Genomic DNA, 16,287 nt, shown 5'->3' with positions numbered 1-16,287 from the left:
AAGCTAAAAGATTTGGACCGAAGAAACAGTATTTCTTTTGTTATTCAGAAAAGTGGTTCCTCGTCAAGCAAATCCCAAACTACCTGCTTATAGTTCCAAGGAAAAGCTACATGAACTATGCAACACAACTTCAGTGCTTTGTAGTTCAAATGTTTGTGAAGTATCAAGCTTCCCAATCCAGCAGCAAAACTCTTATGTATGTCATATGCCAGTTTGGCTCTGTCCTCAATCTGCAGCTGTTCTACATTACCGTCCACTGTGCAAATGCTCAAAATGTCTCTGCTATGGGAAGTATAAAAAAACACCAAGTACTGGGAATGCCAGAACAACTCTATCATATGTAGATACAAACAAGCTGTGTGCTTAGCCCCCTGCTCTACTCACTTTATACTTATGACAATGAGGCTGAGCACAGCCCCCGATGCCATATCTAAGTTTGCTGATTGCACCACTTTCGTTAGGCTGAATCAAAAGTGGTGATGCATCAGCATTTCGGAGAGAGATTAAAAATCTGGCTAAGTGCTCCCACAACAACAACCTTAACGCCTGAAAGACTGAGGAGCTAGTTAATGACTTCGGGAGGAGGAAGCCAGAGGTCCATGAACCAGTCCTATTCAGTGGATCAAAAGTAGAGTGGTGCAGCAACTTTAAATTCCTTGGCGATTCCACTTCAAAGGATCTGTCCTGGGTCCAACATGTGGGTGAAGTAATAAAGAAAGCACAACAGTGCCTCTACTTTCTTGGAAGTTTGAGAAGATGTCAGCTAAAACTTTATCAAATTTCTATAGATGTGTGGTGGAGAGTATATTGACTGGTTGCATCATGGCCTGGTATGAAAAAAACATTGTCCATGACTGGAAAAGCCAACAAAAAGAAGTGGATACAGGCCAGTCTCTGACGCATAAAGCCCTCCCTGCCATTGAACACATCTACATGGAGTGACGTCGCAAGAGAGCAGCATCCATCATCAAAGATCACTGCAGCCATTAGGAAGAAGGTATGGGAGCCTCAGGACCCACACCACCAGCTACAGGAACAGTTAACCTCAACCATCAGGCTTTTGAACCAAAGGAACATAGAAAACCTGCAGCCCTTCGGCCCACAAAGTTGTGCCGAACATGTCCCTATCTTAGAAATTACTAAGCTTAATTATAGCCCTCTATTTAACTAAGCTCCATGTACCTATCTAAAAGCCTCTTAAAATACTCCATCGTGTCCACCTCCACCAACGTCGCCAGCAGCCCATTCCACACACTCACCACTCTCTGAGTAAAAACTTACCCCTGACATCTCCTCTGTACCTACACCCCAGCACCTTAAAATTGTGTCCTCTTGTGGCAACCATTTCAGCCCTGGGAAAAAGCCTCTGACTATCCACACGATCAATGCCTCTCATCATCTTATACACCTCTATCAGGTCACCTCTCATCCTCTGTCGCTCCAAGGAGAAAAGGCCGAGTTCACTCAACCTATTCTCTTAAGGCATGCTCCTCAATCCAGGCAACATCCTTGTAAATCTCCCCTGCACCCTTTCTATGGCTTCCACATCCTACCTGTAGTCAGGCAACCAGAACTGAGCACAGTACTCCAAGTAGGGTCTGACCAGGGCCCTATACAACTGCAACATTACCTCTCGGCTCCTAAATTCAATTCCACGATTGTTGAAGGCCAATATGCCTTCTTAACCATAGAGTCAACCTGCGCAGCTGCTTTGAGCGTCCTATTGACTTGGACCCCAAGATCCCTCTGATCCTCCACACTGCCAAGAGTCTTACCATTAATACTATATTCTGCCATCATATTTGTCCTACCAAAATGAACCACTTCACACTTATCTGGGTTGAACTCCATCTGCCACTTCTCAGCCCAGTTTAGCATCCTATCGATGTCCCACTGTAACCTCTGACAGCTCTCCACACTATCCACAACACCTCCAACCTTTGTGTCATCAGCAAATTTACTAACCCATCCCTCCACTTCCTCATCCAGGTCATTTATAAAAATCACGAAGAGTAAGGGTCCCAGAACAGATCTCTCAGGCACTCCACTGGTGACCAACCTCCAAGCAGAATATCACCCAGCTACAAACACTCTTTGCCTTCTGTGGGCAAGCCAGTTCTGGATCCACGAAACAATGTCCCCTTGGATCCCATGCCCCCTTACTTTCTCAATAAGCCTTGCACGAGGTACTTTATCAAATGCCTTGCTGAAATCCATATACAGCACATCTACCGCTCTACCTTCATCAATCTTGTTTAGTCATATCTCAAAAAATTCAATTAGGCTCGTAAGGCACGACCTGCCCTTGACAAAGCCATGCTGACTACTCCTAATTATATCTCCAAATATTCATAAATCCTGCCTCTCAGGTTCTTCTCCATCAACTTACCAACTATTGAGGTAAGACTCACTGGCCTATAATTTCCTGGGCTATCTCTATTTCCTTTCTTGAGTAAAGGAACAACATCCGCAACCCTCCAATCCTCTGGAACCTCTCCTGTCCCCACTGATGATGCAAAGATCATCGCCAGAGGCTCAGCAATCTCCTCCCTTGCCTCCCACAGTAGCCTGGGGTACATATCATCCGGTCCTGGCAACTTATCCAACTTGATGCTTTCCAAAGCTCCAGCACATCCTCTTTCTTAAAACCTACATGCTCAAGCTTTTCAGTCTGCTGCAAGTCATCACTACAATCACCAAGATCCTTATCTATAGTGAATACGGAAGTAAAGTATTCTTTAAGTACCTCTGCCATTTCCTCCGGTTCCATACACATTTTCCCACTGCTACACTTGATAGGTCCTATTCTTTCACGTTTTACCCTCTTGCTCTTCACATACTTGCAGAATGCCTTGAGGTTTTCCTTAATTCTGCCTGTCAAGGCCTTCTCATAGCCCCTTTTCTAACTTGTCTGTTTCTATCTCTCTCCAATGCTATCGTAAAGGAGATAGAATTATGATCACTATCTATAAAATGCTCTCCCACTGAGAGATCTGTTCCCTGACTAGGCTCATTTCCCTATACCAAATCAAGTACAACCTCTCCTCTTGTAGTTAGTTTGTCTACATACTGTGTCAAGAAACCTTCCTGAACACACCTAACAAACTATTTAAACCCACCCCATTTAAAACCTTCGCTCTTGGGAGATGCCAATCAATATTTGGGAAATTAAAATCTCCCATCACGACAACTCTTATTATTACATCTTTCCAGGATCTGTTTCCCTATCTGCTCCTCGATATCCATGTTACTATTAGGCAACCTATAAAAAACACCCAGTAAAGTTATTGACCCCTTCCTGTTCCTAACATCCACCCACAGAGACTCCGTAGACAATCCCTCCATGACATCCACTTTTTCTGCAGCCGTGACACTATTTCTGATCAACAGTGCCACGCCTCCACCTCTTTTGCCTCCCTCCCTGTCCTTTCTGAAACATCTAAAACCCGGCACTTGAAGTAACCGTTTCTGTCCCTGAGCCATCTAAGTCTCTGTAATGGCTACCACATCATATCTCCAAGTACTGATCCACGCTCCAAGCTCATCCGCTTTGTTCATAACACTCCTTGCGTTAAAATAGACACATCTCAAGCCTTCACTCTGAGCACCTCCCTTCTCTATCACCTGCCTATCCTCCCTCTCGCACTGTCTACAAGCTTTCTCTATTTGTGAGCTATCCTGCTCTTTCCCAGTCTCTTCAGTTCAGTTCCCACCCCCCAACAATTCTAGTTTAAAGTCTCCCCAGTAGCCTTAGCAAACCTCCCTGCCAGGATATTGGTCCCCCTGGGATTCAAGTGCACCCATCCTTTTTGTACAGGTCACACCTGCTCTAAAAAGAGGTCCCAATGATCCAGAAATCTGAATCCCTCAGCCACGCATTTATCCTCCACCTCATCCTATTCCTATTCTCACTGTCGCATGGCACATGCAGTAATCCCGAGATTACTACCTTTGCGGTCCTGACTCTCAACTTCCTTCCTAGCTCCCTGTAGCCTTTTTTCAGGACCTCGTCCCTTTTCCTACCTGTGTGTCATTGGTACCAATATGTACCACATCCTCTGGCTGTTCTCCCTCCCACCGCAGGATATCTTGGACACGATGCAAAACATCCTGGACCCTCGCACCTGGGAGGCAAACTAACTTCTGAGTTTCTTTCCTGTGTCCACAGAATCGCCTGTCTGACTCCCTAACTATAGAGTCCCGTATCACTACTTCCATCCTCTTCCCTTCCCTACCCTTCCGAGCCACAGGGCCAGACTCTGTGCCAGAGGCACGGCCACTGCCACTTCCTCCAAGTACTCTCTAGTACCTGACTCTTCCCCTTCCCCCTCCTGACTGTGACCCACTTGTCTGTCTCCCGTGGCCCTGGTGTGACCACCTGCCTGTAACTCTTCTCTATCAACTCCTCACTCTCTCTGATTAGGCAAAGGTCATCGAGCACCATCTCCAGTTCCCTAACCCAGTCCCTCAGGAGCAGCAGCTCAACACATCTGGTGCAGATTTGGCCATCCAGAAGGCTGGGAGACTCCAGGACCACCCCCCCACCCCACACATCTGACACCGTGCACAGAAAACTGGCCTCACACACATACTTCCTACCTCGCCTTGACCCGTTACCGCCCAAGCCTGTTGAGCCAAAGCCCTATCACTCTGCTGCCCGCTGGATGTGGCTGCCTTCTTTTTAAATCTTTCGCGCTCTACTGGTTGACGTCACGCGCCTGCGCAGTCTCGCCTCTCTTTAACCTCAGTAGTACAAAATAACTCCTTTCGCTCCGAAAAATCAGCAGTTCACTCGCAGCCTTCTTGCTCTGAATCAGGGAGGATACTTCATTCACCTCAACCCTGAACTACTCACACAGCCTACAGACTCACTTTCATGGAGCTTCATCTCATGTTCTCAATATTTATTGCTTCTTTCTTTCTTGTTTTTCCCCTATTTTGTATTTGCACAATTTGCTGTCTTTTGCATATTGGTTGTTTGTCCATCCTGTTAGATGCAGTCTTTCATCAATTTAATTGCATTTCTTATATTTACTGTGAATGCCCACAAGAAAATGAATCTCACAGGGATGTATATGGTGATATATATGCATTTTGATAATACATTTAACTTGAACTTTGAAATTAAAGGCCCATACATCACTGAAATAATTGAAAAAAATCTTTTCACCTTCTTGAAGTGGATAATCTTGCTGGTAACACAAAGTGAAATTAATGAATCTACTGTTTCCAACAGCAAGCATTGTTGATCGACAACATCAGCCCTAATCCTTCAACTAGCATCTCTTTCAGAAATCATGGAGCTCAAATGCATGTACCCTCCTCAAGTGTTCAAATGTCAGGTGTGAAGCTGTTGTTATCAGCTAACTTATCATAAAAGATAAAAGTACAATTTACATAATTGCTATCACAACCATGAAATATCCCAAAATCTTAAATGCAATAAGATGCAGTCATGGTTGCAATGTGGAAGTGCTTCAGCTAACTTGCACAAACTGCACTTCAATTCTGACCTATTGAAATGCTTTAGTAATGCCCGTGGAGCGCAATAGCAATCACTCTCCCATTCTTCTTCAAGATAGTGCATTATGATCCAAGTCCTAGAATCAGCTTGCGAACACACAAGAGGGATTGTGAGTGCTGGAATCTGGAGCAAAGAAAAACAAGACTGCTGGAAGATTTTAGTGAGTCAAACAACATCTGTGAAGAAACAGGTTCCAAAATGTCAACTATCTTTTGCCTGCAGTGATGTTGTTCAGTCTTGCTAATCTATATTACATGCCATTTATTGTAAGTATATCCTTTCCTAGGTAAGGATAACCAAAATTCACACTTGTCCAGCTGTGGTCTCATTAAAGCTCTGTATGATTATAGCAAGACACATTTACTCTGTACTCAAAACATACCATTTGCCCTCTTAACTGTTTATTTTCACCTGCATGTTTATTTTCAATGAATCAGAATCAGAATCAGGTTTAATCTCTCCGACATATGTCATAAAATTTGTTAACTTTACAGCAGCATTACAATGAAATGCATAATAAATATAGAAAAAAACTGAATTACAGTAAATATATACATTTGTCTATTAAATAAAGTTAAAATAAATTGTGCAAAAATACAGAAATAAAAACAGTAGTGAGGTAGTGAAGAAGAACCCATGATATTTATGTAAGGTTGTATTCTACATAAAATATTGAGTTTCATTTGGCAAAACAGAATTTTAAATCTCTTATGGGAAGTTTCTATTTCACTTTTGAGTACTGGTTTGTTTTTATTATATTTTCAACATGGACCAGATGGATTATAGGGCCTGTTTCTGTGCTGTAGTGCTCTATGATTCCAAAGACATCCAGATCCATTTGTGTTTCAACATTTTTCAATCTATCATCTTTAAGTTTTTCTGGTTTCTGCCCCACCAAATGTATCTGCATTTATCTACATCATAATTGAATCTGCCATGTATCACTCACTCAATTCCACTTTATTGTCTTAAAACCTCTTGGCATCCTCATAACAACCGACAACCACAGCCAGTTTCCTGTTGTCAGCTAACTTGGAAAGATACTGTATTTGGTTCTCCCATTGAAATAATTGATAAATAGCATGAAGAGCTGGGGTGTAAGCATCCATTCCTGCAATATCCTACCAGTTACCATTTGTTGTCCAAAATAAAACACCCATTTATTTCTACTCACCATCCACTATCTTTCAACCAATGTTTAATTAATGCCGTTGTGAAAGCTCAAACTCCTGCTTCAATTTTGTATACAAGTCTCTTATGTGGATTTTATCAAATACCTTCTGAAAAATCAACTACACTAAATACACTCCTTCTCCTTTACCTATGTTACTAGTTACATCCTCAAAACATACTATATTCCATAAATGTTTGGAAGATCATGATGTGTGTCCTCTTCAATGAAGACAGAACCAAAGTATTTGTATAATTGCCCTGCAATTTCTGTTTGCAGTTATAAATTTCCCATTTCCGTAATAGATCTATGTCTTAACCAAATCATTTCCTTTTACAAACTGCTTTTATTTTGTTTGCAAGTTTACTCTCATACTCCACTTTTGCTCTCATAGTCCAACTCATCCATGCCGACCTTGGTGCCCACCAAGCCAATCCCACTTGTTTGTGATTGATCCTCTGAACTGGGTGTTACTATTTCAGAGGACCTGTCCTGTACCCAACACGCAAGTGCAATTGCACAGAAAGTACGGCCGCACCTCTTCTTCCTTAGGAGTCTGTGGAGATTTGGCATGACATCTAATACTTTGACAAACTTCTGTAGATGTGTAGTGGAGAATATATAGACAGGCAACATTATGTCCTGGTATGGAAACATCAATGCATTTAAACAGAAAATCTGACATGTCAGCACATGATCTCCCCTACTGCTGTGTGAGGCCACATTCAGGTTGGAGGAGCAATACCTTTTATTTCATCCAGGTAGCCATGAGCATTGATTTTTTGAATTTCTGCTAATTGCTCCTCCTCTCTCCTTCTCCATTCCCCATTCTAATTTTCCTCTCTCATTGTATCTCCTTATCTTTCCATCATCTCCCTCTGATGATCCTCCCCCTTCCCTTTCTCGTACTTCTTCCTCCCCTCACCTCTACCCTCTTATTCTGACTTCTTAACTCTTGATGAAGGGTCTCGGTCCGAAATATCGACTGTTTACTATATTCCATAGATGCTACCTGGCCTGTTGAGTCCCTCCAGTAGTCTGTGTGCGTTATACTACAAAAGATAGTGGATTAGGCCCAGTGCCTCACAGGTAAAGCCCTCCCAACCACTGAGCACATCTACATGAAACGCTGTAATAGGAAGGTAACATCCATCATCAGAAATCCTCACCAACCAGGGCATGCTCTCTTCTTGCTGCTGCTATCACGTAAAAGGTACAAGAGCCTCAGGACTCATTGACCTTCTACCTGATAGAAGAGAGTGCAAGGAATGAGCTATTTCAAGTTCCTGAGTGTCAAGATCTAACCCGGTCTCAACATATTGATGCAGCTATAATGAAGGCAAGATAGTAGCTATATTTCATTAGGAGTTTGAAGAAATTTGGTTTGTCAACTAAAGCACTTAGAAACTTCTATAGGTATACCAAGGAGACCATTCTGACAGTCTGCATCACTGACTGGTAATGGGGGGAGGGGTTACAGTGGAGGACCAAAAGAAGCTACAGAAAGTTGTAAATTTAGTCAGCTCCATCTTGGGTACTGGCTTCTGTAGTACCCAAGACCTCTCCAAGGAGTGATGCCTCAGGAAGGCCATATCATTAAAGACCTCTATCACCCAAGGCATGCCCTCTTCATTGTTACCATTAGGAAGCAGGTACAGAAGCCTGAAGGCACACACTCAGCTATTCAGGAACAGCTTCTTCCCCTTTGCAATACAATTCCTAAATGGACATTGAACCCATGAACACTACTTCACTTTAAAAAAATATATTAGTTGTGTTTTTTCAATATTTTAAATATGCTATACACACACGCTCAGATTTATTTATTTTCCCTCCTTCTATGTTATCATGTATTGCATTGAACTGCTGCTGCTAAGTTTACAAATTTCACACCACATGCCGGTGATAATAAACCTGATTCTGATTCAGGACTCACACCACTTGGCTCAAGAACAGTTACTACCCCTCCCTTCAGGTTCTTGAATAAACTACATTCACTTGCTCCATCATTGAAACATTCTTACAACCAATTATCTAATTTTAAGGACATTTTTATCTCATTATCTCAGGTTCTTGTTATTTATTACGATTTATTTATACTTGTATTTGCAGTTTGTTGTCTTCTGCACTCTGGTTGGTCTTTCATCAATCCTGATATAGTTACTATTCTATAGATTTATTGAGTATGCCCACAGGAAAATGAATTTCAAGTTGTATATGGTGACATATATGTACTTTGATAACAACAATTATTTTTGAACTTTGATGATGAGAGGTGGAAACTCTCTGTTTGAAGGCTGATAAGTAAGAGAAAACCACTTCATGTTTAATAAGTAACTGAATGTGTATTTGAAGAACCGTGACCTGAAGCTACTGTGGACTCACCACTGTGATTTAACTGAATTCTTCTTTAAACTGGAATAAACATAATGGGCTGAGAGGCCACCGTCTGTGTTAGATGTTTTTTTATGATTCAATGATATGGAGGAAATAACCAGTTATGAAGGTGCCTTGCAGAAAGAGGAGGAAAAAATGCATGTTTTTTTAATGTTTAAAAATAATGAAACATCTGATTTTGTTTATTTAGAGATACAGTGCAAAATAACCAATTAACCTGCTAACCAGTATATCTCTGGACTGTGGGAGGAAATTGGAGCACCTGGAGGAAACCCACGAGCTCATGGGAATGACGTATAGACTCCTTACAGATAACTCTGGAATTGAACTTTGGACCCCGCTGCTTCCGAGCTGTAATAACATTACGCTAACTGCTACGCTACCATTCAGCGCATGAGCTTCCAGTGGTCCATAATATCTTTCTAAATCTTAACAACTCTTTTACCAGTAGTATATAAATTATCCTGCCTGACTTAGTTACAAGTACAGTTCTAGATGACTGATCATTTAGCTAATCATTAGTGCTTCTGAATTTGGTCATGGAAACAACAATACCTTAGTCATTACGACCTTTTGAGATAAGGTCACTTGGAAACAAAAGACGTAGTAAGCACTTAATAAATGGAGGCAACAGAGAAGATGCATCTACTGAAATGGTATTCACAATACTGCATTTGAAGTTACATTGGCCTATATTTTTCTGGATTTTGAATGAAAAGCAAAAGAGAAGTCAGTATATTTCCAAAGCAAACAAGGAAGTTCCAAATTGGCCAGCAGAACTCCACCAGTGGGCTCCAAGAAAAGAATAAAACATTGTTGAGTTATTTTGGTTCTGTTTAATACTTTAAATTCCATCAAAAGTAAGTAAAGGTGAATAAATGTTGTAGCATGGCCACAAGAAGGCAGCATCCTCATCAAGGAACCCCAGCATCCAGATCATGCTTCTTTCTCCCTGCTGCCATCCGAAAGAAGGTTCAGGAGACTTAGGTCCTACACCACTAGGTTCAGGAACAGTTACTACCCTTCAACCATCAAGTTCCTGAACCAGTGTGGATAACTTCACTCACCTCAACAGTAAAATGATTCCACAATCAAGTGCATTATGTGCCCGCCACAACGCTGAGCTCTTCTTCTGTCACCTCTGTGTCCAAGCCCACTTCTTCGGTAAGAATTCCACTCCCTGCACTGATGACCCCTTCTCCCACCTCCAACTCATCTCCTTTTCTTTGACACTCCACTCTGGTTCTCTGCCTCCTCGGGATCTTTTCATCTCAAATTGCCGACAAGACATCAACATGCCTGACTTCAACACTTCTGTCTTCCTCAAACCTTACCCCCACTGAACAACTGCCCTTCCACTCTCTCCACTTCAATCCCAACCTTACCATCAAACCCACAGACAAAGTGGGTGCTGATATAGCGTGGTAGACTGACTGCTACCTTGCTGAGGCCAGGCAGCAACTAATGTTCCCTCTAATTTATAACCAGTGTGCACAAAAATCTTATGCCGTGCAATTTTCTTTTGCCCAATAACAACAACATGTGTGCACTGAATTTTATATATAGAAATATTCATTTTAACAGCTAGCCAAACACTGTCGATAAGAACTTGGATCTCCTCTGGCTTTGATCATATTCATTCTCATAAAACATACATAACCAGCCTGTAGTGGGTAATGAGAGATTTTCTCACCAGAGATTTTGCATACCATCCATATATGATTTGCTTACTAAATGACATTTTAAAAAAGTCGTTTCCAAATATCAGTCCACTTGAAAATGCTCCAGCAACTTTTGCAGGTAACACCAGTTTCTGTACTGTACATAAATATTTCTCGTAGCCACACATTCCTGACCTCATGAGCTTTTGGTACAGCAGTTTCTACTGTTTCATTAAGCCATTTATTTTAAATGAACTAGCAGTTCTTTTGCGCTTCATGACCATTGCTTTTTTGGAATACGACATATTGAAACAATAGTTTCTTCAATAAAAACAGTATAAATAAGCCAGTTCTAAAATCTGCAGACAAATCATTGTAAACTCCACGGTGTCAACACCATCCGCATCAGAAACCGGAAAAGAAAATGTCATTGTGTATGATCATGAAATATACTTAACATGGCAATGATGTAGAGGGTGACAACATTTTGTACACAGTCTAAATTCCTTTATGCACTAGTAGCAAAAGATGTGTGCATGCACACATACGCACACCCAACAGGGAACATTGGCAACAACTCTCAGGCATTCTTGTACTTGCTCCTTAAAGATACTGCATTCTGGACCATCAGGAAACTGTCTCTGATGTCATCACTGACTTCATCAACTCTGGAGAACTCCCATCCACTGCCACCAACCTCTTAGTTCCCTTACCCCACATTGCTATCTTCTACTTCCTATCCAAGATCCATAATCTGTCTGAGTAGGCCCATTATCTCTGCCTGCTCCTGCCCCACTAAACTTGTATCTTCATACCTCAACACCATTCTATCCCGTTTGGCTCAGTCGCTTCCTACCTACATCCACAACACTTCTCACACTCCCCATCTCCTCACTAACTTTCAATTCCTTGACCCTGACCACCTCATTTTCACCAGGCATGTCCAGTCCCTATATACTTCTATTTCCCAACAAGAAGGCCTTAAAGCTCTCCACTTCTTTCTCAGTAAAAGAACCAACCAGTTCCCCTCCACCACCACCCTCCTCCGTCTGGCAGAACTGGTCCTTAACCTCAGGAATATTTCCCCACTTTCTCCAGACCTGAGGGGTAGCCATGGGCACCTGCATGGGCTCCAGCTATGCCTGCCTTTTTGTTGGCCACATAGAGCAGTCCATGTTCCAAGCATTCCCCTGTGATGCTCCCCAACTCTTTCTCTGCTACAGTCACGTCTGCATTGGTGCTGCTTCATGCACCCACACTGAGCTCATCATGTTCATCAACTTTGCCTCCAACTTCTAATCTGCCCTTCAATTCACTTGGTCCATTTCTGACACCTCCTTCACCTTTCTTGATCTCTCTGTCTCAATCTCTGGAGACAAGCTGTTGACCAACACCTTTTATATGTCAACCAATTCCCACAGTTATCTTGACGATCGCTCTTCCAATCCAGTCTCCTGCAAAAATATTATTTCCTTTACTCAGTTCCTTCACCTCCACCACATCTGTTCCCAGGTTACATCTTTCTTTTCCAGATGTCCTCCATCTTTAGAGAACAGGGCTTCCTTTCCTTCACCATTGATGCTGCCCTCACCCGCATCTCCTCTACTTCCTGAACATCCGCACTCACTCCATCTTCCTGCCACTTTAACAATGATAGAGTTTCTCTTGTCCTTAACTATCACTCCATGAGCCCCTGCATCCAACAAACATTTTCCACAACTTCCAGCATCTCCAAAGGGATCCTACCACCAAATATATCTACCTGCCCTCCCCGTCTTCTGCAGAGATTGTTCTGTCTGTGATTCCCATGTTCTTCCTCACTAATCCCTCTTGCAGCACTTACCCTGCAAGTGGCCAAAGTGCTATAACTGCCCATTCACCTCCTCCCTCACCTCCATTCAGGGCCCTAAACAGTTCTCCCAGGAGAGGCAACACTTCACTTGCGAATCTACAGGGGTCGTCTATTGTGTCCAGTGCTCCCAATGTGGCCTCCTCTGCATTGGTGAGACCCATCATAAATTGATGACTGCTTTGTCAGGTACTTCTGTTGCATCTGCGAAAAGCAGAACTTCCTGGTGGCTAAACAATTTAATTCGAATTCCAATTCCCGTTCTGGCATGTTGTCCATGGCCTCCTCTTTTGCCACGATGAGACCACTCTTACTTTTTATCTGGGCAGCCTCCAACTTGATGGCATGAATATTGATTTCTCCTTTAGGTAAAAAAAAATTCTCTCCCCCTCCCCTCTTCTTCTATTCCCCACTTTGGGCTCTTACCTCTAATCCTCACCTGCCAATCACCTCCCTCGGTGCCCCTCTCCTTCCGTTTCTCCTATGGTCCACTCTCCCCGCCAGTTCTTTACCTCTCCTACCCACCTGGCTTCACCTATCACCTTCTAGCTATCCTGTCCCACCCCCACCTTTTATTTAGCGTCTTTTCCCTTCTTTCACAGACTATTCAATTCCATAGATGCTGCCTGACCTGCTGAGTTCACAAGTGTACGCATCCACGTTTATTTGTTTGTCTTCTTTTGCACAATGGTTGTCTGTCAACATAGTTTACATTGATTCTATTGTTTCTATTGTATTTCTTTGTTCTGCTGTGAATGCCTGTAACAAAATGAATCTCAGTGTAGTATATGTACTTTCAACTTTAAATAACTGAGCTCCCACATTTTTAAACTCTGAAGTAAATAACATTTTGAATTTCTGCTTGATGAAACCTGAAATACAGCTTTCGGCAAATGGACATACTCCTGGACTTTTTGCATGTTTAACAAAGTCGCAACCTGTTATTGGCAGGTACAGGGCCAAAAGAAAGAAAAAAAGTCTTTCTATAAGTGCATCAAAGCACAGAAAGCCAAAGACATAGTCTAGGCCCTGCCCAAATTCTGTACCCAAACATAATCTAGATTCACAGAGGCTTAAATATCTTTAACCATTAAAAAGCTTCAGCTTATTCTTTGAAAGACGTAAAGGATTATTTTATTTAATTTAGAGATACAGCACTGTAGCAGACACTTCTAGCCCAATAAGCCTGAACTGCCCAGTTATATCATGTAAACACTTAACCTACTAATCTGTACGTCTTTAGAATGTGGGAGGAAACCAAAGCACCTGAAGAAAATCCATGGGTCACAGGCAGAAGGTACAAATTCCTTACATAGAGTGACAGGAATTGAACCCTGGTTGGTGGCACTGTAATTGTGTTTTGCTAACTGTAATTGTGTTGCTGTGCCACACAGGAAAGAAAAAGAGTGGTGGGGAATAATCAGGTCAAATGCAAGCAAATCCAAAAAACAATTATAGGGCAAGCCTCTGCGTAATTGCAATAAATTTACCATAATGTCAACAAGGGAGTACACACACATCCCACAAAATAAATGTCACAAAATAATAAAATGGCTGATCTGCTAATTAGTTTGGAAAAACATGTATCTTTAGCTCTCAAGTATATCATTACTATAAAAATATTGTATGTTTTCAAAGAACTAAAACTGCAGTAAAGTACAATAGTTAAATATTGATGACTTAAGAAGCCATAACAACTTATCTGCATTTTCCTCAGCCAAGGTATCCAATACTATAAAAAACATGTTTATGCATTTTTTAACATTTTGCAATTACCTGTTCACTGATGTACAATTCCAAGGAAATTTCACAAAATGTATCATTCACTAAGAGTCAGCAACAAACAGTTCAGCAGGCTATTTAATCAGAAGGTTTTATAACAAAATCCCAGTGATATTCAGCAGATGACACATCAAACATTTTCTATTGAAGCCATTGGACTAATTATAGTGGGAGAAATCAAGTCCATTTTGTTACCTTCCTAGACTGGGGGATTCAGACCAATTTAGAAACTCTCAAGCTTTTGGTTTCACTGAGCTGACCTAACATCATATGCCATAACTCTATTTTTTGGATAATATAAAAATATTTATGTATACTCTCAATTACATGCTCAGGGAGATACAGCACAGAAATAGGCCCCTCAATTCATCAAGTCTACACCAATCATCAACAACTCATTTTGCATTAATCCTGCATTAATTCTATTTTATTCTCCCTACATTCTCCTGAACAACCCTGTCCCCCCCCCCAGATTCTAGCACTCACCTACAGACTAAGGGCAATTAATTGCCACCCACGTCTTTGGGGCATGGGAGTACTGAAGCACCTATGCAATCACAAGGAGAATGTGCAAACTTCACACAGTCAGCACCAAAGGTCAGGACTGAAGGCAGATCTCAGTAAGGTGGTGGCCCTACTAGTTGTACTACTGTACCACCACAAACTTTGTCAACTCAGTGCATATTGCATTAGCCAAGGTTGAACTTGGGTCTCCTCTGTGTTAAGTAAGAGTTCTGCCTCCCAAACCAGTAGTCTTGTCACCTCACCATGATGATGCTGTCAGTATGCAAAGTAAATTATGGGTACATCTCTTGGTAAACCCTTGTAATGTCCTAAAACCACCTTTAAGAAAGTAAAATTTGAGGGCCCATGTCTGGAGCTCCCGATATTTTCAGGAGCAAAGGCAGGACTCATTTCTCCAGTTTGAATAGAAATTAATGTTCCATGTTTTCATGATTTCTTAACACCAATGAAATTCTAATTCCCAGTCTAAGGAATACTTTGTGCATAGCTTTAAATTCATCCTTTACAGCATGGAACAGATTTACACTAACAGTTGCAACTAGAATGGAATCTCTAACCTCTTTCAAGAAATCCCAACATGATGCCTGCATCCTTTCGACCAGTGATTTGCAGAGGGGGTGGTTAAATATCCAAAGGGAGCGTTAAGGGGAAATAGAAGTCGTTGAGGTGGGGGGGTAAGTGGCACCCTAACTCAAGGCACAAGATCTGACTGACGGTTAGTAGAGCAGTTACTTCCAAAAAAAAGGACGAGAAACTGGAACACAGGAAGAACAATAGCTCTGCAGTGAGCACAACGTGTCTGAAACTAGGCAATCTCATCCAGCCTTACCAACCAGACAGACATTATTGGGGACGCACAAATTAGCAACCAGGATGCCCGACAGTTCCCCTTGACTCGCAGCACAAAATGAGTTCATGCAATCTGACTGTTGGTAAGTCAAATACACCCTCTCAACTTTCTCTACAGATCCACAGATAAACAGTTAACAATAAACAGTTAACTATTCAGATTCACTGTCCAGAACCAAACAATGAAATAGAGCCAATCAGTGAACCTGACAAAGGGTCTTCAATCTGAAGAGTTAACTGTTTATCCTTCCACAATTAATGCATGAACGAACATTTTCTGTTTTAATGTCAAATTTCTGGCAAAAATGTATCAATTTTCTAATTGATACTAAGTCTAGTCTTTTTCTCACATGAGTTAAATGTCTCCAAACTCAGCTTGCAAACTTACCTTTATTTTTAAAATTGCTGGTGAGTACCTCAGGACATGACAAACGGCAAGCATCACATTGTGCTTCTTACATGCTGCAATGATGTCCTTACAATCATCAACAGTCACCTGGTTAACAAATCAAATAAAATCAACTGAATT

At 41.7% G+C, this 16,287-nt stretch overlaps 1 protein-coding gene across 3 annotated transcripts in view; it reads right to left on the bottom strand.

Moving 5' to 3' along the window:
• The window catches only part of zgc:154075 (uncharacterized protein LOC556929 homolog), a 218,357-nt gene that overhangs the window by 142,995 nt on the left and 59,075 nt on the right, over window positions 1–16,287 (bottom strand). For all 3 annotated transcript variants that reach the window (XM_059952096.1, XM_059952095.1, XM_059952097.1), the window contains one exon: window positions 16,147–16,254. In XM_059952096.1, the coding sequence (XP_059808079.1) occupies window positions 16,147–16,254 (108 nt within the window). The remainder of the gene's footprint in view (window positions 1–16,146; window positions 16,255–16,287) is intronic.

The sequence above is a fragment of the Hypanus sabinus genome, chromosome 27, assembly GCF_030144855.1.
Source record: "Hypanus sabinus isolate sHypSab1 chromosome 27, sHypSab1.hap1, whole genome shotgun sequence".
NCBI lineage: Eukaryota > Metazoa > Chordata > Chondrichthyes > Myliobatiformes > Dasyatidae > Hypanus > Hypanus sabinus.
Note: the sequence above shows the minus strand (reverse complement) of the source record. Positions and strands in the feature narration are given on the sequence as shown.